This window comes from Camellia sinensis, chromosome 6 (genome assembly GCF_055761805.1).
Source record: "Camellia sinensis isolate YWXY chromosome 6, ASM5576180v1, whole genome shotgun sequence".
Lineage (NCBI taxonomy): Eukaryota > Viridiplantae > Streptophyta > Magnoliopsida > Ericales > Theaceae > Camellia > Camellia sinensis.
The window spans coordinates 145810357-145832722 of NC_138966.1; the positions used below are offsets into that span (position 1 = coordinate 145810357).

Sequence of the window (22366 nt, forward strand, 5' to 3'; positions counted from 1 at the left end):
TCTCGGTAAGAGATATCTGTTTTGTTCCCAACGTCTTACCAAAAATAAAAAATAAAAACAACAAAGTCTGACAAGAAGTAGCCCTGAAAGTGACTTGGAAAGAAACCCCCAATCAATGTGAAATAACAGCAAAATTTAGTTGAAAGTAGAAAGGGAAAATCCCATGAATCTTGCAGAATTGTAGTTGTATTACTCTGGATATGTTTGTTCTAATGCATACGTAGCTCGCTACTACAAACTTCAACAATTTCATGTTACCAAATCATGAAATCAGCAAGCCGGAAAAAAAGTCTTCCTAGACAACAGTTTCTCGAGGAAAATGAACGATAAAAGATGAGAAATGAAATTAAAAGTTAATGACAACATGTGAAATACTACAATCTCTTGCGACACAAAATGGGCAAGTAACAAGAATAGTGACAATCATATACAATTTAAATATCACCAATGATTGCAAAAGTTGTTCATGTTATCATGGCTTCACAAATGAGCAAATGAACAAATCTCTCTCTCTCTCTCTCTCTCTCATTGTACACATTTTGGATAAGAGGTAGAAGCATCTAAACAAAATGATAATTGTTTGACTATGGATGCTAAGCAATGCTAGAGTTTCACATATAAAGAATGAAACAATTGCAAACCGCGTGGGGAGGAAAAGGCGGGAGAAAACAAACTTTTTATAATAATTACGTGTATTAAATCTCCTCAGCATCCAGCGGCTTTGAGGAATTTGTCGTAGGGACTCGAAGGCGGAAGTCTGAGAGACTGTTGCTGCCCATACTCGAGTGAACAAGCAAGAACCTTCTCTCCTCCTCTTTGAACTGGCTCAATGTTTATCAACTTGAGATCCTCTTCTGAAAGCTCCATTGTCTGAAAGAGAAGCCCACAAAGAAAACTTCAAAAATACTTCTCATGTGAGAAAATACAAAAAAATCTAGCCTCGTGTTGCACTTTTAAATTCCAATAATAGACAACGGCAGACAGATGTTGCATTCCTAGTCTGAGAACTGAGGTTTGGGCAGAAATTTATTTTATTCCATAAAAGAGAGTTCAGCTTCTGGTTTTTTTTTTTTTTTAAAAAAAAAAAATAGTTGGGAACCTTTGAAGTGGGCAACAACTCCATAATAGCTCTGACAACAATAAAAGGGGGGCAAAAGAAAAAGGGTTTGAATATAGTCAACGATACCATGAGCAATCCTTGTTTTTAATGTCTACTAGAAGGTGCACACCCACAAGGGTGTTCTTGAAATCGGCTTGAAGGATCCATGGGTGTGCTTGAAATTGGCAGTTGCAGTTACAAAAGGGTAGTTTAGGAATAACAAAAGTTGTGACAAAATTATTCATACCAAATTCAGTGTACACTTTATATAATAGTATAGAAAAGTGTAGAAATTTAATGTATAAAGAGAAATAAAGAATTGTATTATTGATTGATATAATGTTGATTTTTATTACAATGATTCATGATTCCTATATATAGAAGAGGGTGAGTGTGTAGTAGGTAAGGAGTAAGTGAAGTGGAGGTGGTAGTGGTGTAGTGGGTTAGGTTTAGTGGAGTAAGTTTAAGTGGGTGAAATAGGTGGAGAGTAGGTTTAGTGGAGTAGGTGAGGTGGTAGTGGTGTAGTGGGTTAGGTTTAGTGGAGTAGGTTTAAGTGGGTGAAGTAGGTGGAGAGTAGGTGGATTTTAACAGCCCCCCGCAAACTCAAGGGGGATAGGAACTAACCAACTTGAGTTTGGAGAGAGTAACAAAACAAGAAAATACATAAAAATAAAAGAGGATAAGAGACACTGTATGGTCGTGTCAGACCATTGGTGAAGATACTGGATGGTGGTGTCATAACGTTGTAGAGGACACTGTATGGGGGTGTCATAACCATGTAGAGGACACTGTATGGTGGTGTCATAACGGTGTAGAGGACACTGGATGGCGGTGTCAGACCAATGTAGAAGACAGTTTATGGGGTCATGTCGGACCGTTGTAGCAGACAATGTTGTGACAGTTGTGGTGACAGTTTACGGAGTCTTGCTGGACCCTTGTAGAAACTAACCGGAATCAATGTCGGGACAGTTTACAGAGTCTTGTCGGACCCATGAAGGAGCTAACCGGAATCAATGTCGGGACAGTTTACAGAGTCTTGTCGGACCCATGTAGAAAACAGTTTATGGGGTCATGTCGGACCGCTGTAGAAGACATTGTATGAGTGTGTATATAGGCTGCCCAAATATATATATACATGGATATATATATCGAGCCCTCAAAAGTCGCGCCCTCAAAAGGCGCGCCCACTTTATCAAAAGGTGTGCCCGACAGAAATCATCGAGCGGCGAGCCATCAAAAGGTGCGCCAGACACGCGGCGATGCACGTGACCGACAGAACGCGTGTCGGCCTCTTCGTCAGGGTCTTTATAAACCGAAGCGGAGGCTGAGGCTTGGAAGCATAACAAACCAGTTGAAACCTCTGCATTCTCAGAGAGCTTGTCTCGAAGAGCTGCAAATCTTGAAACACTCTGTAACCAACCCTGTCTGACAGTACCAATCGGTAATCGCTGCTTCTCTGAAACACTTAACAACCCAAAAACATGGCCGCTTCTTCCCGTTCAGCTACCCAGAACATGGCCTCTTCGTCCCGTGGTCTGCTCACTCTCTTTCCCGACCTTAATGAGTCAACAGGAGAGATTACTGGTGCGGTGGCCCGTGAACCTCAACCAAACACCTCTTGTTTTGCTCCGTTGAACTTTCCGATGCGGTCGGTGGAGCAAAAAATGGCAGTGCAGTCGGATGTGGAGGCCAATCAGTATACATTGAAGTCATGTGTGGAAACCATGACTGCGGTTACAAATTTGTCGAACCGGCTGCAGAGTAGGACAAATGAGGTGCAGCATTTAAACGCCCAACTGGCTCTGCTCCAACGCATGTATAAGAATGCGCGAGCAGAGATAGGTGTGCTGAAAGCAGAAAATAAGGAGCTGAAGCGGAAGGCCACCGTGATGTTCCGATTTGGAGGGCCGCCATATGCTGTAGTGGAGGAGCAGGGTGGAGTGATCGTGCCCAGTGGAGTGGGAAACACGGAGGCAACACCGTCAAGGGCCGCCCAGGACGGAGGCAAGAAGAAAAGACCTGCAGCAGAGTAGAGAAGAAAATCCTGCCTGTGGATGTGGTTGTTCTGTTTTTTTTTTTTTTTTTTTTTTTTTGGTGTAAAATTGTGATCGGGGTTGATCCCTTGATATGAATAAAATGAGTTTGGTGTGCAGTTTCGTCTTCTTCCGGTTTTTTTTTTTTTTTTTTTTTTTTTTTGTGTAAAAATAAAAATAAAAGGAAAGAAAACAAGAGATAAAGAAAATAGATAAAAAGAATTGGTAGATGGATTATATGAAAAACATCAGTGTGGGAAATGAAATAAAATAAAATAAAGAGTTGAAAAAAAGCAGAGGTGGGTGAATAATATAAAAATAAAAAGAAATGAAAAGAGGGGGACAAAAGTTGGTGTCTGGTGTGATGATAAAGAAATAAGAAAAGAGGGGGACAAAAGTTGGGTGAGTAAAGATATTAAAAAGAAAGTGAGTGGTATCCATGTTGGGTGAGTAAAGATATTAAAAATGTTCTCCTCATAAGAAAAGGAAGTGAGTGGGTCTAGTGTGTCTTTACCTTTCAAAACTCAAAGCTTCCGAAAAAAAAGAGAGAGTCAGTGCATAGAGAGAGAAAGAGGTTCGTAGCCCCTCTCCATTTGTGCTGGGTTTGCTGAGAGAGAGAAGAGAGAAAATCAGTTTGTGTACTTTAGACACAAGATGTTGATGCTAATGGTCAGGCTTAGCTTCCAGATCCATTTGGAATATTCTCTTCTTGTTTCATGGTTGCAACCAGTAGACAGAATCACTATCATCACTGCCTAACCAGCGCATGCTGCGTTCCCAATCACTGAGAGGGGCTGCCACACTGAAGGCAAGGCTGGAAAAGGGGTATGGAGCTACAAGTATATCCCTAACTGACGAACAGGTTGAAGAAGCAAATGTCTCAATAGCATTGAACTTTGTTTCTAAAGGGGGCGAGCTTCTTAAACGCACCAGGAAAGGAGCTCTCCACTGGAAGCAAGTTTCTATCAACATAAATTCAAATTGGCAGGTGGTAGCTAAAAATGAAAAGCAAGCACATGGCGGGAACATTCACAAAGAAAAACAAGAGTTGCCGTGTCGTCACCTTTGTCAATGTTCAGAATGTGTAGAAAAGAAACGGAATAGATTAAGGTCCGGCGGACGGCTAAGGTGAGGTTGCCGCCCGCCGGTGAAGCGAAAAATATTAGGTTCTAAACCTGCTCTGATACCATGTAGAAATTTAATGTATAAAGAGAAATAGAGAATTGTATTATTGATTGATATAATGTTGATTTTTATTACAATGATTCATGATTCCTATATATAGAAGAGGGTGAGTGTGTAGTAGGTAAGGAGTAGGTGAAGTGGAGGTGGTAGTGGTGTAGTGGGTTAGGTTTAGTGGAGTAGGTGAGGTGGTAGTGGTGTAGTGGGTTAGGTTTAGTGGAGTAAGTTTAAGTGGGTGAAATAGGTGGAGAGTAGGTTTAGTGGAGTAGGTGAGGTGGTAGTGGTGTAGTGGGTTAGGTTTAGTGGAGTAGGTTTAAGTGGGTGAAGTAGGTGGAGAGTAGGTGGATTTTAACAAAAAGTAATACAGAAACCTACTTTTTGACAAAACAAGACGAGACTAATGCCAAAATATGATCCCATGGCCAACCAAAAAGATTTAAATGTCATAATGAAGGTTAATGGTATTGTCCAAGACCTTCTAATGAATGAGTTCATAATTCTCCTAAGCTTTGATAGTTTTTTTAAAAAGTAAGGAGGGGTAGGTATAAATTCAGAAACTATTTTACCAGCAATGACGAAGAATCAATTTCTCTTCTTCATAAGAAAATAACAAGAAGGTGGGGAAATAAAGAACAAAACAAATTCTCACCACATTTGGCATTTTATTTTCATGTTCATTGGCAAGAACTATAGCCTTCGCATCCTGTTGTAGCTTGAAACTCTGAAGAACTGACATCTTCTGCTGTTTACCCATTACAAGAGACTCGCACTGATTCTTCACTTGGTCGTAAGGAATGGGTGTTGAGGACACTGGTAAGCTTGCAACTTGCCGGGCTGTTTCCAGAACCTGTTGGTGATTTATACCCATATTATATTTCATGGATATGAGACTGATACAAACCTTTTCCATAAAAAGAATGAAAGTTGAAACCATAGAAAATGAATACATAACCTACAGAGGCTATGAAGTTCAAATTGTCAATCAGAAGCTATGAAACAAACCTTTGTTTCTCTATAACATTCTCCTATAACTAGATATTAATGTCTTCTTACATTGTTTAATCTGACGGTGAGAATCAATTTCAATTGCTACACTCATGCAGCACTTTTATAGTTTCAAGTTTGCATCCCACATGATTGAGTAAACATGAACATATATGTCACAAAACCATGTTCATTTCTATTGATATTAATTTTAGTGACCCTTGGTTTTATTATCTTATGCAGTCGAGTGATTTAAGTCATTGGACGGTTAGAACATTGTTTAACTACCTTACTAGCTTGTTATTGGTCCTCCCCATGAGCTTCTATTTATACCAGGTTTCATGAGCATATAAACACATTGACCATTCTACCCAATATTCAAAATAAGAGTCTCATAATATATTCAAGCAAATGAAAACCCGTAAGCAACGATTGAAGATATGGCTTTTTTGGCCATCAGCACCTTTGGAGCTGATTAATAGGCATTTTTAATTAAAAGTTTCAGGTAGTTGGAACAAATTTCAAATTATCATTTTCTTAACCAGAACAATACAGATCAGGTTGATAGACACCAAAAGTTACAAGAGCATAAACTGTGGTAACTAGCAGAAATGGGACACCAGAAAGACTCCACATTGCTTTCATTTCTACAAAGTACACATCTTAAATTCAACTATGTAAGACATATCACAACAAATAATTAAAAAAAGAAATGAAAAAACTTACAGATTCCAAGAGCTGGTTAACACTTAGAATGTCAAGTGAATTGATGGAAAGTGATGTTTTGCGACCTGATTGGCTTCCATTTGGTTCAGGGAAGGATTCATCATCTGTCAAGGCATCTAGAGGCATGACCTGAACGAAACCAAATCATGGAAGTCAAAGTCTGTCACATATAATGTATGCCATACCCAACAAAGCTGGAAATATAACGTGGCCAAACATTACCTCATCAAATGCCTGAGCCTCCATCTGGGCAAGTGGAGAAGGCGGCCGAGGTGTCTCCAAGAATAATGGAGCCCCCATTGGATATGCATCATCAGGTGAAAATCCCTCCAAAAGTTGCTTCCTTATGCCCGATAATTCATCCTGGAGAACAAATATAACATATAACTTCAAACAAAAATTGCTACAGAAACCCTTACACAAATAAAATCTTGGAAGGTTAAAAAATGAAGTGATCACCAACCTACTTCAGTGGTGTGGTGGAGTGTGTGGGAGCAGCATACCTTTAATCAAACAAAAATTTTATTCATTTTTAGTCCCTGCCCTAGGCTATTTAAAAAGCTTAAAAGATGAGATGATCAATGACACCACCTACTTCAGCAGTGTGGTGTAGTGTGTTGAAAACAGGAAGCCTTGAGCTTGGTTTAGTAATGATCATTCACTTAGCTAATGAACTGAGCTTGAGCTTGAATTTCAAACTCATTTCTCAAATAAGTAGAGCCTAAACATACCCGAGATTGGCTTGCCAGGCTTGTGAATAGTTACATTTGAATGTAACACAATATAATGATATACTATTAGTCTATGATATACATGCCAAGGCTCAAGGCTAGTATCTACAGTCCTTCTTCCTCCATGCTTACATATTCTTAGCAATTAGATGATGCTCAATCCAACAATCATCCAATCGAAAAAAGGGTTCTGAGAAAACCGAACAGCCCTACATGGAGAAAGATGCAGTTTCTTTATATATGAGATATAATTATTTTTCTTAAACCTTTCTTAGAAGGATTTTTCCCCCTCTACAACCTTTTTTTATTTCCTAATTCGAAGAAAGATACATATAAGACAAGGTTTTCTAGAAATATTTCGTGGTTCAAGCCTTCAATTTCGGGTCCGGTCCTTTTAAATTCAGTTCGGCTTGCCCTCGTAGTAACCAAGCTAAACCAAGTTGAGCTTGAACGTGCTTAAAACCAGCTGAGCCAAGTTGGAATCTCCTGCAAGTTCAAGCCCAGCTTGAATGAACTCCTTGATTGACTAAGCAAAGCCTGACAGGTAAGTACTAGGTTTTGGGCTCATCTTAATTAGTTTGCAGCCCTACCAGGAGTATATGCTCTAAAAAAACTTTATGCATCTTTTTCCAGAATCAGTACCCGATGACTGAAAATATAGAAGATCAAGGAAACAAGGATTGGTAAATTACCTCTGACAGTTTCGCCAACTTTGTCATGAGGTGCGATAGAACAGTTTCTCTCAATTGTTTGTCACCTAATTCTATTGTTGAAAGGGACTTTAAAGCAGCAACTTCATCTTCCTGTGATTCATAGCCTTTGGCTTCATCAAACGAAACAGCGTGCAGTCTGATATCTTCCATCAACTTAAGATAAGGATCAACCTGCCAAAAGGGAGAACTATTTGCATAAATAAAAACATAGAATTAACAGAGAGATATCAAAAGCAAATAGCACAAATTATTATTTCACTTCAAAAATAAATAGGAAATAGTTAAATGAGCCTATATCTGAAGATAAGGAGTTGAAGTTACTGTTTCATCTGTCAAAGACGATTTAATAAGAGGAATTAACTCAGGAAGATTGCCCGCCCTGGCTGAAAATATAAGCATGCATGATGCCATAGTGAAGAGAGACCTTCTGCGAGATGGTTGCAAACCTCCTTCAATACGCATGCAAGAAATTTAGATAAGAGAAATAATTCACCACATTAATAATGTGTGTAAATTCCAATAAAAAGGTTTCACTCCCTTAAAAAAAAAAAAAAAAAAAAAAAAAAAAAAAAAAACTTGATGAAAGCATTCTCTCCCTTAATTTCTAAATTAGTGTTTGGCTGTTAAAATTATTAATTTTTTAAGGATAATTACCAATAGGTCCTATTGAGTGGACTTATTTACTCACAAGTCCTAAGTGTTTTTTTTTATATACTTATTTTCCCCTTGTTTTGAGAGTTAGAAATTTTTGAGACTATTTATATGTGTTTTGTGTTTGTTGAATGATTATTTGGTACTGGTAAACATACTAATAAATTTATCAAAGTGATAAATGAATGCGATAATTTGGCTTTTGTTTATGAGTTTTGATTTATTTTTAATTTATTTGTGTTAGTTTATATTGAAATATGATGTGAAAAATGTAAGTGGTTGAAATATAATTTTTTTTTTTTAATAAAAAAATTACAATGATAAATTTATCACTGAAAATTGGAGTAGGACTTTTTAGTAAATAAGTCCGATCCACACGACCTGCTCTTAATTGGCCCAATTTTTTTCTATCTTCTTTTTGTATTTGTAATTATTATAGGAAAACTTGTCTTCTTTCGATTGTGCTAGTAGCATACCCACAATTTCTGCTATTGACGAAGACAAACAACTCTGATATAATGGTTTATGATTAATGAAATTGTGTTTTTTTTGTATTGAATAAATTTTAAATTATAGATTGAGTGATTTTTTCGTGATGATTTATTATTAGTTTTTCATTATGTTTAATTGATTGTGGATGCAATTAATATTTTAACAAATAAAAATATATAAAATCATATTTTCCTATTGTATCCCTGCAGTGTCCATATCCTGAGTTTTGGGAAATTGCCATGTCCCTTGTCTATAATTTTTTCATGATCAATTAGTGTTAGTTTTTCATTATGTTTAGCTATTCAAGGATATAATATTCATATACATAACAAATAAAAATATTTTCTTTTATTATATCCCTGCCGTGTCCGTATCTTGAGTCTTAGGAAATCGTTGTGCCTATCTGTGTTCATATCCGTGCTTCTTAGTTTTCATCATTTCTGATAAACCAAATATAAAATGGAAGGAATTCATCCAGAAACATGTTTGACAGGGAGAACCGTTTCAACCATCTTGACTATCCAACTCATTTTCTTTTGAATTGAAGACAACATTCTAATACAAAGTCCGGCAAAGCATATAAAAGAAGATGCTCTCTCTCTCTCTCTCTCTCTCTCTCTCTCTCTCTCTCTCTCTCTCTCTCTCTGTGCCAATTGAAATTTTAAAAAAGTTTCTGTCTTGTTACAATTACTCCTTAAAGCAAGTGAGTGAACTGTCCTTGACATCAACTCAATGAGTACCTGACTTTTTCCATTTAAATTCAAGAAAAGATTAACTTCTTCTAATTAGTACCTTTTTTCTCTATAAATAATACATTTTTGTGTGTGTGTGTGCACGTCTCATGAGGGTAACCGCTGCAAGTACAGTTACTGACTTTATGTCATGGACTGCCCTATTTATCAAGTCAACATTTAAGTTTATTTGTTTAAACTTATGTAAGAAGTTCACAACATTTTATAGTTACATTCAGCTCACCTTCTTGATCTAGAGAGATGCTCCTTAGAGAGAATGCCAACTGGAAACACCGAACTAGAGCCATGTGACTTGAGTTCTGTTAGGAGCAAGATGAATCATCATGCAAGTTGAGAAAACATCAGAACAGTAAGATCAAAATGAAAGTTCAAATACTAATAATCATGGATCACAAAAGCACAGGAAAAGACTAGTTAAATAAATAGTGACAATTTTTTAGAGTAACATCTTCAGGGGAATAATTGGCTACAATGGAACGTAAATCAAATCACTATAAACATAATTATTACTAATTGAAGCAAAGGAGTACAATAGAGATGACAACTCCAAGAAAATTCTAAGGACCACCAAAATAAATATAGAGGCATTGCGGTACCCACTAAAACTGCCCACATAGGGCATATCAGCTTCCACATTAGCCTACTTAAGAATCCAAAAGAAAAAGATACTTCTTATTATGAAGACTAAAAAAAATTACTCTCACTGCTCATAGGATTCAAAACCTTGAATTACGTAACAAAGTTGCCACAGGTGAGAAGCTCATTAGAACTCTGGTTTTAAGAGTGTTAGAAGAATCATTTTTGACAATCAAATAACTCAAATCTCTGAAAGCAGGCTTTCACCACTTTTAAAGTAAAGCTAGTACTAGTAGTGAAGTAAATACAGTATTCTATTTCCACGAAACTTCTTTCCAGATTCACTGAATGTATATTGTAGATACAATTTTATCTTAGAGTTATTTTCCCAAGCAACTGGAATCTTTTCAATATAGAATTCTTAATCCAGAAAAAAGAAGAAAAAAAAGTACATAAAAAGAAATTCCAAGGGATAAGTATCAAAATGGTAGAAACAATAAATATAAGTAAACAGCACCATGAGGATACCTTATTCCGGGTAAATAATAAAGTGACATTATATGTGTGGGCCATCGCTTCAAAATTTGCAGGGGTATTTTCTGTGGATGTCGCCTGCACCCAGATTGCTGAAAGCAGGAGACTCACTTGGTGACTACTCAATCGGAGGGCAGTCAGATCCTGAAGAAGATTAGATAGATAAATCACTCAAAAAAGATCATTAGAAAAATGACAATAATCACAGTAAGGCAAAACCAAATGATAGATTGTGTTGCAACTTTCAAAGACTTGTGACATACTGCTTTTCCATTGACCATAGCATTCTTGAAACTAAATGATCGACCACGAGATGGACATTTTATAGATTGAGTCACGCCATTATCCAAAACTTGACTGACTTCCTCCTTGGGTTTGTCATTGCTTTCATCCTGAATCGAGAAACTTCCATTCTTTATCCTCTCTGAAGCAATTGTTGAAAACCCCAGGAGAGCTTGTGCAGGTCCTCCATTACGAACTAACCAAGGACAAATAAGAGATGGCATAAGCACAATGGAGAAAACATGGTGTGCCCCTACTCTTGTTTCGTGGTCTGGGTGGGACATTGCTAAAAGTAACTGGTGAAATAGAGCATCAGGAAAGGCCTGAAGCAAGAAATTATGCCGCAGGGTTAGATGATTTTTATAAAGTGAAAACATAGCAACATATTGCTATATGAGGAAATCGAATCTTGCCTTCTTGTTATATGAAACATTAGGAATGGAAGAAATAATTTGTGCAGTCCGATAAACAGCGAATATTGTTGCTTTAGATACAACAGCATTACTTGGGATGTTCTCTAGTGCCACAGCCATCATATCAAGAATGGGCCCAGCATCGCCAACCTGTTAACAACACAATTGACATTAAGTTAAAATCATGCACCAAATATGGTAGTTATATTACACCAGCTGGTATCATATTTTAACCTGTCCCTTCTCAAGTTTACTTATTTCAGTAATGTTAGACAGAAACCACCACAGGGAGTTTTGTGTTTACATTTGAACATTAGGGAGGTTATGCGCACATGAGCCAAACCACAAGAGGGTAAAGTCAAAATTTCCATTCTTTTTTCCTTGTGTTTCCGAAATATTTCTGTTTCAAAGTTGACTGAAACAGCACACCAAAACTAAATTTGATCCTTGCTCACGGGTTTACTTCTTAATAGTGGATTGTTGAGATTTTATGTGTTGTCTAAGTATGTTCAGAAAATTAAAAACAAAGGATAAATCTGATAAAACTTAATCCTAAGGGGTGAAACTTCCCCACTTCCACATGAAAAAACCACACCAGGGCTAAAACTTTCCCCCACTACAACCAGACCCAGGTTCCACAGTTTTTTGTTACAACCTATTAATTCCATAACTTACCTCTTTCACTACCACAACTGATGAAATTACATAGAGATATGCATACAAGAATAGTCACGAGCAATTACCTAATTGCCTAGCACCTCTCCATTTCTCAGTTTCAAAAGGTATTACTTGACAAAATAAACAGGGCTTTTGGAATTTGACCATCAACAGAGTTCTTGCTAGTTCAATGAGTTGGAAAAACTCATATAGATTTTTCATGTACTAGACATGCACAATGAATGAGCAAAGTTGACCTATATAAGCATGGCTTGAAATTCCATAGGCTCCCAAAAATCAACTGCAGTTCAGAAGTAACGGAATTTGGAAATAGCATACACATAACGATCTTTAGGGTCTAATATTCCATAATCTGCCGAAGTTAGATTCCACTCTTCAAATTTTTAAAGTAGTCATTCAAGATGAAGCTTGAAACACATCTAAAAGCCATTTACAAACCTTATTTGCGAGTTGCAAGATGCATTTTTCTAATGCTGACTGAAGATCAGTGTTCCACTTGTCCGAGCTATCACTAGGGCTTGATGCTTCAGCTGAACATTGCATGCATTTGCGTAACTGTTTCATCAGTTCAGTTATTGCACCAATGATTGCAACTGAGGCCTCCAGCTTTGCATTCTGTGCAAGTTGTGTGGTGACATTAACAATACGTATCTGTTTAATGGGCTGTTTGACAATATTCTTATGATCCAAGTGCTTGACCAAAATAGATAACAAAAGATGAGAATTTATCCCTGGTGTTAACAGAAAAATAAAAATGAAAGGGAAGCAATCAGAATCACATACATACTCGTTTACAGAATATTTAAGGAAAAGAGGGACTGTAATTCCAAATGTAACCTGATTCCTCCAACAGCAACTGTATATATGTCAAAATAGAACAGGCAAGTCCTTTCTCTGAGGACCAATGATTTTCAGCATCAAAACTATGAAAAAGAGGTTCAAGTAAACGCCGCACAGTTGTAGCTTCCTTTGCCAATCTGGCCATATTATACAAGCAAACCCTAGACCAGTAAGAGGGACTTTGAGATGCATCCCTGTTCAAGTGACAAGAATCGAAGGATGTCAACAACAACAAATTATTTCCTAAAATGCAAAGAAACTTACATGGACACCCCCTCAACTAAAACACCTTACATTTGGATCCTTCAACCATAAAATTGAATTGCTTTCACCCCACCAAAGGGGGGTTTATTTGTACAATTTTTATGATTGAGGGGGTCCAAAGTATGGTTTCTTAGTTGAGGGGAATTGAATGATATTCAGTGATAGTTGAGAGGGTTAAGTGATATTCAGTGATAGTTGAGAGGAATATTATATTCTTATAAATTATGGGGCCTTACATTGTGGGATCCAATTCAGGTTTGAAATTGACAAGGTTTTGCACAGAGGGAACGTTCTTGCCAATATCTGAAAATGATGAGGCACGATCCTCTGCTTTAAGAACTCCCAGATTAGAGTTTTCAGGGTTTACCGGGAGATCCGTGTAATTCTCCAAAGTCACTGATATAATCTATTTTAGAATGAAAACAATATTCAAATTTATACCAAAAGCCAACAAATGCAAATTGTCAGTGAAATTCATGATCTAACTTCCAATTTTAAACAAACTTGCTCATAGTCTTGCAACAAATCTGTTGCAAGCCCTTAATACGCTGTTTGTTTGTGTAGAATTATAATTGAGAATACCAAAAGAGAAAAGGAGAACTTACAGTGTCAAAGTCCATTGATATATGAGAGTGCTCCCCCATGAACCACACCTATGGACATAATCATGATGAAAAAAACAAAGTGATTTTAAGAAATAAGAGAAGAGCATAAGCCAAGTAACAGAAGACAACCCGGAAAGAGCTGGAGAGAGAAGAAAAAATGTAACAGTGAAAGAGCAATATATTAGTAAAATTAAGTATTAAGAGGGATGAAAACCAAACCACAGCTACAAATGGAAAATCATCATTTAAGAAACTATCAACTAAAGGAAAATAAATAAAAACTATAACAATTAGCTGGTCTCATAGGATATTTGGTAACAGAATATTTCAGCATTCCAAAATAGTCTCAGAGCTTCCAAGGGAGTAAGAAGTTCAATATTACAGAGGAAGCCAAACAGTGTTGTTCCTCACCCTGACGGGAAAACACCTCTCAAGCTTTTTAACAACTTCGATTCTTCCAAATTTAGTAATAATGCTTTGTAAAGAAAAGATATGGACAGTTTTTGGCCTTCAATTACCATGTCAGTTATATAAACTGTTTGTTTTGGCAAGGGAGATGACCACTCGATTGAATGTTCCAATATGCCTCAATGATGTGGATGTGATCCATTCACCAGTATTGCATGGACCCAAGAAAACCCGAAACAACAAACATAACCCCTAATTAGGGCTGTTTTGGCAAATACGCTTAAGTAGCCAAAAAACCACTACAAAAAAAGTCAACTATTCCTTCTATTTTTCTGTACATCTTTTCGTAAAAAGCCAACTAACATAGCCAATTCCCAAAACAACCCTTAGAATATGAAGAATTAGTGTCAAAGATAAGGAAGACTGTATTGTGCAACACAACCTCGTGAAGATTAGAAAGAGGGACATTAATGCACAAAACATTATTCACTTGGATGATCCATCACCAAATAACATCAAGATTGAGAAAGATTTGAAATCTCAATTTTGTAACCTTTGATTAGATTTTCAGTTTTGTATTTGTGCCTTTTCATCTACATAGCAAACATCAACTTTCTATTTCGTTGGGTTTGTTGTGTTTGAAATTGAAACATAACAACTACTTGATCGCAAATAAATGATTCTACAAAGTGCTTATGGAAAGAACATGTCCTTGTGTCAATTTAAAAAGTAAGGGATGTTTCTCTAGCAAATTCCTGACACACATCATTAGGAACATGAAATTCAATAACCACATTTTTCCAATGCTTGCATGTGCTCTACTGGATGGTGAGGGATACAACCACCACATGTCTATATAGGCCATCTGAAACAAAAGTTGCAGAAAATTGTTTTTTTTCTTTTTTGGTGTATAGCAACAAAAAAATAATATTATAATTATTTGACAACATTTTATGTTTGTCATTAGTTGTCCTGTTGCATGCAAAAACAAGCATCCATGAATCCAATAATAGAAAAATAATCTTAGCATGATTCCTTACATCACCAACCAATATAGGAATTGCGGTGATAATATATGCCTAATCCATGTGCAACACAAGTGCAATTCCACTAGTTATAAAATAAAAGTATAGATGGTCAACACTTCTACCTATTTTCATGGTAATAACATAGTACCTTCAATAATCACAATTAGCTCGGAAGACAAAAGATAATCTCATAAGAAACACATACTTATTATAATTCTGAAGTTGAAGACAGAAATACCAGACATAGACTAACAAATTAAAATTGTGTATGCATTTAAATAAATACACAAACACTTGTAGTCACAAAAGAAGCATTTAAGGCAGGAAACAGAACTGTACCATTGAAGCCAAAGCTTGTAACCCTGCTGACCTTAAGCGTAAAGCTCGTTCATCATCTCCCATTTCTTGTGCCAGTTGACAGAGTTTAGGAATAAGGCCTTCTAAGTTGAACATGTATGTACTATCCGTCTGCTTATTTGAAAAATAAAATTTCAATTTTACTTTTATTAACAAAACAACCAAATATATTTTTAACTTAGCATACTGATGGCATTCCTATTGAAAAGGTAGGATAATCACATATGGCCATTTTGAGGACAAAATCACTCAGCATGTCCCTTCCATAGCATCTTTAGAATCAATAATAGATCATCGGATCTGTAAGTATTCTTGTTTCCTAATCAATTACATTTATTTCTCCTCCATGTCCACAAATTATCTGGTTCTTACAAGTAAAAGATTCATTTAAATGGTTCGTTCCACAAGAGACCACTGAACTTTGCCAATACCTATGAAGCACGAAGACCTCTCCAAAGGTCACATACCGGTGTCCGACACGTGTCATACATGCACACTCTGGGGATATGTTGGGCACACTGTCCTATTTTATTTTATTTTTTTACCAAAATAGCATATCCAAGGTTGATGAATTTGATGAGAATAATTTGACATAGAATAAATATACAATATATAAAAATATGACATATAATAAATATATAAAATTATATGTGTTGCACATGTCTCCGACGTGTCGTGTCCTACATTTCTGAAAAATGTGTGTCCATGTGTCCGCGTCTGTGATTCTTAGGCCAGTACCTAGGCCAGATGTATGTTCCATGTGTATAAATGCTTGCTTAAGAATGATTCGGCCAATGTAGAAAGTTTTCTCCATCTATAATGCTAGTTTTACCTGGCTATTTATAAAATCAACAAGAGTAAGACAACCCAGAATCCGGATTTCATCAAGTCTTGTTTGTTCCAAAAGAGTGCGGACAATCCCTAATAGACTGCTAGCAAATAGTGGCCTGCAAACATTAATGGAATCTAATGAACAACCTGATGAATATGAACACTTTGCAGCTGCAAATCAAGTAATGAAATTGAAAACTGAACAGTTTGCAATCCAATGGCACAATTGTGAAGTTCTTTCTTGTTATCAGGAATCAAGGAAATAAGATAGCAAGGAAAGTACAAGTTCCACTACACATCTTTTGAATAATATAGGAAGTTGCAGAAGTAACACTATAGAGTGGATGACAGTGCCATCAGGATCTTTGACTTCAATACAATTTATCCCTCTGTTCCTCAACCCAATCTGTATGTATGGAGCTATACAACTTCCAAAACAACTTGTTTTTTAACATTTGGAAAATGTAAACATCTAAGCTGTGTTTGGAGGGATTTTCAAACTATAATTCTACCCATACATTCTAGTATCATGTTTGGATAGGATTTTCAAACTATATTTCCATAACAAATAGAAAACTCTGTGTCAGGCGCGATTTTCATTTTTTTTTTTTTTTTTTTTTTTTTTTTGAAATTTGGCAACTCTGCAAAAAACTGTGTCGGGGCGATTTTCAAAAAAAAAAAAATTTTAAATTTGGCCTAACCGGTCGTCCCACCGGACGTACGGCAAGTTGACCGGAACAGTGCAATTTTTATTTTTTTTTTTTTTTTTTTTGGCAATTAACACATGTTAATTTTTATATATTCAAGAGTTGTAATTTTTTGTATCAAATATCATATCTCACATCAAAAATTCCCCACTCAATTCAAAACTCATTCACCAAACAAATTTTTCACACTCAAATCATAATTCCAAAGCTCACAAACTCAAAATATAACTCCTATTTTCAAATCATATTTAGAAAACTCTACCAAACGCTACCCTAGTTTCTGGTCAAATGAAATAAAAGCAATGTTATGGCTGCCTACCAACAACCTCTCCCAGATATCATATTAAGGACAGATGAAATAAAAATTCACTCAACAAATCTAGGGGTGGTTTAGGATGTTCTAAATAAGTGCACGTTTTGACTTTTTACGAAATATGGGTTGGGTTTGAAGTGATGTGGTAGAGAGGTGATGTGACTTAAATAGGATAGTGACTTTTTAACTTTTTGACTTTTTTAGTATATGCCAAACAAGGCCCTAGTTTTAGAGGTTAGAAACGTGCAGTCACTCAATTGAACCAATTACACATGAAAGAGCCAAGTGGGAAATCATTCTGTAGGAGAAACCCATTAATGTTACTTGCAAAAATAAAGAATAAGAAAATCATGAAAGAGTAAAAGGTTCTTTGAGTGGAACCATAGAAGGGAAGCATATTAAGAAAACAAAAATAAGTCCCAAACAATTACACTATGTTTGGGAACCTAAGAGAGAAAAGAAAAGAAAAGAAATAATTACTTAAGTAATAAGAGAAAAGAAAAAAAAAGAAATAATTGTGATTTCTCTCCTTTTTGTTTGGATAAGGCAGAAATAAAAGAAAAGAAATGATTGTGATTTCTCTCATTCTTGTTTGGTTAGATTTCATTAAGAGAAAAGAAAAGAAATTATTTTATGTTATATTACCAAAATAACCTTTTTATATTTTCAATTATTTTATTTCTTTTATTTTTATAGGGACAAAATTGGTATTATAAAAATAGTTGTTTCTTTTCTCTCCTAATCTCTCCACTTTTGGAAAGATTGAAAATGAGACTTATAAGAGAAATGAATTTCTCTCCATTTCTCTCTACTTGGGTTATCCAAATAAATAAGAGAAATACATATCACTCAATTTCTTTTCTTTTCTCTCCAAATCACTCAATCCAAACATAGCGTTAAGATGGCTTGAGAACCCAATTAAAAACAAAAATTAGAACACTCCAACTTACATCTGCTCCTTACATGAAGATAGCAATTTCCTATATATGCAAAGCACAACTTTTACTGAGCCAAAGTGCTCATTCCGCATATCTTTGTAAAATCTCTGCTCGAGGTATTCAGTGATCTGTTTACAAAAAAAAATAATAATAGAATAAACAATGAGTAAAATGTAACAGAAACTTATTGGCACTTAATTTTAATTAGGAACAAACCTGATATAAGAAACTGTGACTTAAATGTAGTATAAAATTAACACAAAGGGCAAGGCAGTTTTGGATAACTGACTTTCTTAATTCTTTAATGTACTATAAATACTATCTGTTAGGTGACAACTTATTTGGAAGTGTAACTACAGAAATCTTTGTAGAAATGGATTGTTTAACTAAAAACAAGCACGGTGACAGGAAGGAACCTTCTGCCGCTGACTTTACATTTCTTCCTTGATATACAAAATTACAAACAAAAACTGAAAAAAACTAAATTCACAAAGCCTTAAGTCAAAATTTGATAGAGAACCCAGGAATTGAAAATACAAAACAAACTGAATTGGTGAAGGAACAGCCTCTCAATGAGGATACTTACCTTTGGTATTCGTAATGGATTTTTTGAGGCATACTCACAAAGCTTCCCAATTTTCCGATCATTTGGTTCAGCATCCTGCAAACAGTGATTGGGTACTAGTAAGCAAAGCTTTTAAGTGGCCTTCCAAAGACAATCTGAGTTGCAAAAAGATGACAAATCCCCATAATACATTAAATGATAAGTTGGGGTTCCCTACTAGAGGCGCCTCTAACCAGTCCTATAAAAACTAGGAGCAAAACTATAACCACAAAAACATAGAACAACCACAATAGCAGAAACTTTATTTTGTGTACACTTCCATTATATTGGAAACGGGAAATAAAACAAAATTAGTAAGTCATTGAGTGAACAACCCGTCATCAAATTTATATGACATTGAACCATACATAGAAACTTCAAAACTGAATCCTAGACATTTTATTGAGATAAAGAGCATAAGAAATATAGGAAAGACTTTTTCCATAATTGTTTTGGGAAGACCCTCCTTAACCTAATGGCCCTTGGTACCCAAAACAAATGAGCAGACCAAACTGCAGTACAGCTCGTCTCACCACCCCAGAGCATATAAATCAACCAGATCAATGTCAAACACTAAGTACTTTTTTTCTTTGTTCCCTCACAATGTTCTTGATAGAATACTTTGGAGTAATCATCCTCAACATACAGAAAGACCAAAAAAAAAAAAAAATCATGCCAATTGACCACTGAAGCAACCAAAATTGTTGACATGACTTAAAAGAGACATAACAATCAAGTAAAACTGATACAAGGGAAGCCAAATACTCACCTGAGACCGAGGGAAGATATCAGCAAGAAGCTTTTTGTACCGCTTCACAGGCTGTCTCGACCTTGCTCGCAGGGAAGGACAAAAGAAGCAGACTTTACCACAGACGGGCAAAACCCGCCTGGACATAACCCCCATTTGCTAAGGTATTGAATTCAAACCCCTCCCCTTGAAAAACCAAATCACAAATTCAAACCAAAATTTACCAAAACCAGACGGACCCAATTGACCAAATGAACAATAATTCAGAAGAATCCCAAGAATTTCGTTTTTATGACGAATAAACGAATTGGGCACAACAGAATTGCCAAAGAAAAGGTCAATAAACATACTAATTTTGCAAAATTCAAACAAATTTATCAAAATCTAAATCATACCCACCAATCCAAGTAATACGAAAATTCATATACTGAACAACCCAGCTCTTAAGATCGCGATCTGCATAAGCCTACCAACGAACGAACAAAATTGAGACAAAAACAAAAAAAGGGTCTGAATGTTGACGAATGAAAGAACAAAAAAACTAAATTATTTCCATATAAAGCTCTGGTTATGAATCCAAATCCCAGTAATTAACGTAAAAAAATCATAAATTGAGAGAATCAAATGATTGATTTTGTATTTACCTAGGGATTGTATGGGCAATTGGGGAGGCAGAGAGGCCTGACGCATTGAAATCTCCAACTGGCGGTTTTTCTCTCTCTTAGTCCGAAGTCCATTAATCTGGAAAGAGTCACAGCTTAGCATCAATCACAGCCATGTGTTTTCGTTTATAACACAATCAATGGAATCAGTGGACCCACGTATAGTATCTAATTGACGGTGAGAGATGGCTCTCTGCTCTGCCACCGAAAAGTAGCTCTGCTCTGTCACCAAAAGCTTGTATCGAAACAACAAGAACATGTAAATAATGAATGTTAATATGGGGATAGTTTGAGTTTTTTAAATTAAATTTTTTTTTTAAATAAATATTTTTAAAATTTTAAATATTTTTTTATTTTTTAAATGTACTTTATTTAGATGTATTTAAAAAATTAAAAAAAATATATAAAAATTAATAAATGCGTAAAAATATAAATAATGTACTGAATTCTCGTATTTTTTTAATATATTTTTGGTATTTAGTGAATTTTTAAAAGATTTTTTCATAATTTTTTTACTTTTTAAGTATATTTATGTTAGGCATGTTTAAAAATTAAAAAAGTACTTAAAATATTAAAAAATCAGTAAAAATAAAAAATACACGAAAAACAATAAAATAAAATTTTCTAAAAAGTATTTTTAAAAAACTCTAATCAAGTAATATTATATTAAAAAATTTATTTAATAATTCTTATAAGAGTAAATAAGTATTTTTTTTTATAATAAAATCACGTTATCTCTTATGTTGGTTAAATCATCTCTTTATATATATCACTTTACATATTTCTTTCATGAAGAATCAAAAAATATACTTACGTAAATTATTTCAAACAATCCTTACGAGTCATATTTAACATTTTAAATTTTCATTATTCTAGCTAGTGCCTTAAAATAAAATAAAAATCATATTTCAAAACACTTTTCACTTACCAATTTTAATGGTCAAAGTTAAATGATTTTGTCAAAATTATTTTTTTAACTTTTTTTTTATGTAAGATATATTGGGTCATTTTGCAGGCAATAGACTAAGGTTTTTTTTTTTAGTATGACTTATTTTTTGACTCTTTTGTTTATTATGAAAGGACATGTAAAAAAATATAGAGGTGTTATAATAAAAATAAGTCAACAAATAATTTATTTGGAGTATTCTCAAAAGAGTTTTAAGTCTTTATAACTTGAATTAGCCTTTCAAAACTCCAAAAAAAATTATTAGCAAAATAGATTGAGCTATCATTTTTTAACTTGTTATAGATTAATTATTTTTTTAATTATCCATGTTATTTTGATATAATCAATTTTAAACTATTAAATTTTAAATTATGATTGTGGTCAATTTTAAACAATCCATGTTGTGTCTGTCCACTCTTGTACCGAGTTTGATAAGGTCATATTATTAAATTTTAAATTGAATTTGACACGAAATTAATTTTTTATACAAGTAGGACTGAAATTAAATTTGGCACCATTCCAATTCCTATAAGAGCCCACATAAAATTTGCTTTATAATCGAATAAATCAAAAGCTATAATGCCCCAACGGTCCCGGGGATTGAGGAGGCTTTTGTATTCATTACATGACAAAAGCAACTCCCACCTGTTTTGTCTTTTGACTTTTGTGCCCACTCTCCAATGATTACTTCTTTCTTTTCCAAAAATTTTCATTAAAAATTTGGGCAAATTACATATACACCCTCGAGGTTTGACTAAATTACAGATACCTCTGAGGTTTCAGAAATTACATCCTGCCCCCTGAGGTTTGTATTTTCATAACAATTTACCCCCTGAGATTTATATTTCATAACAAATTACCCCCTAATTTCTTATGCAAATATAGCATTCAGGGGGGAATTCGTAATTTCTCAAACCTCAGGGGCATCTGTAATTTAGCCAAACCTCAAGGGGTGTATATGTAATTTGCCCTAAAAATTTCTTGCCAAAATTGTGCCATAATGCATGGGATTTATGGGAGAATTATCTCCATTTGTAGGGGTTAGGGCTCAAACATCAAGTGACTACCATCTTTCACAAATTGAGCTTTTGTTTGGCATGCTTTTGTTTGGCATGTTATATTTTTTTATTTTTTAATTATTTTAGTCATAAAAAGATAAAATATATTTTTTATTTTAATAAGACAAAATATCACATTAAAATTATAATTATTTTATTTTTTTTCTCACAAAAGTTAAAAAAATTAAAAAGTTTATCACAAATAAGACTT

General features: G+C 34.9%; 1 protein-coding gene across 8 annotated transcripts; it reads right to left on the reverse strand.

The window, feature by feature from the left end:
• Positions 1-405: 405 nt before the first annotated feature.
• LOC114267091 (ARM repeat superfamily protein) lies at positions 406-20423 on the reverse strand. 8 transcript variants are annotated; one of them, XR_014333262.1, is made up of 22 exons: positions 20134-20412; positions 19889-19955; positions 19511-19675; positions 18724-18798; positions 18150-18265; positions 16181-16295; positions 15331-15459; positions 13556-13603; positions 13187-13356; positions 12684-12880; positions 12285-12577; positions 11169-11318; positions 10737-11078; positions 10468-10617; positions 9587-9662; positions 7790-7917; positions 7448-7639; positions 6488-6527; positions 6247-6387; positions 6025-6153; positions 4964-5161; positions 406-870 (listed from the first exon to the last, which is right to left on the reverse strand). XR_014333262.1 is itself a non-coding variant. In XM_028208079.2 (21 exons), exons 3-21 carry the CDS (start codon positions 19643-19645, stop codon positions 706-708), a joined length of 2949 nt encoding a protein of 982 aa, XP_028063880.2. In that variant the 5' UTR covers positions 19646-19675; positions 19889-19955; positions 20134-20423; the 3' UTR covers positions 406-705. The 8 variants fall into 8 exon arrangements, 7 of the variants coding, with proteins under 7 accessions (XP_028063880.2, XP_082731144.1, XP_082731145.1 ...); XM_028208079.2 differs by lacking the exon at positions 6488-6527 and having other exon boundaries at positions 20134-20423; XM_082875018.1 differs by lacking the exon at positions 6488-6527 and having other exon boundaries at positions 18163-18265.
• Between the last annotated feature and the right edge of the window lie 1943 nt (positions 20424-22366).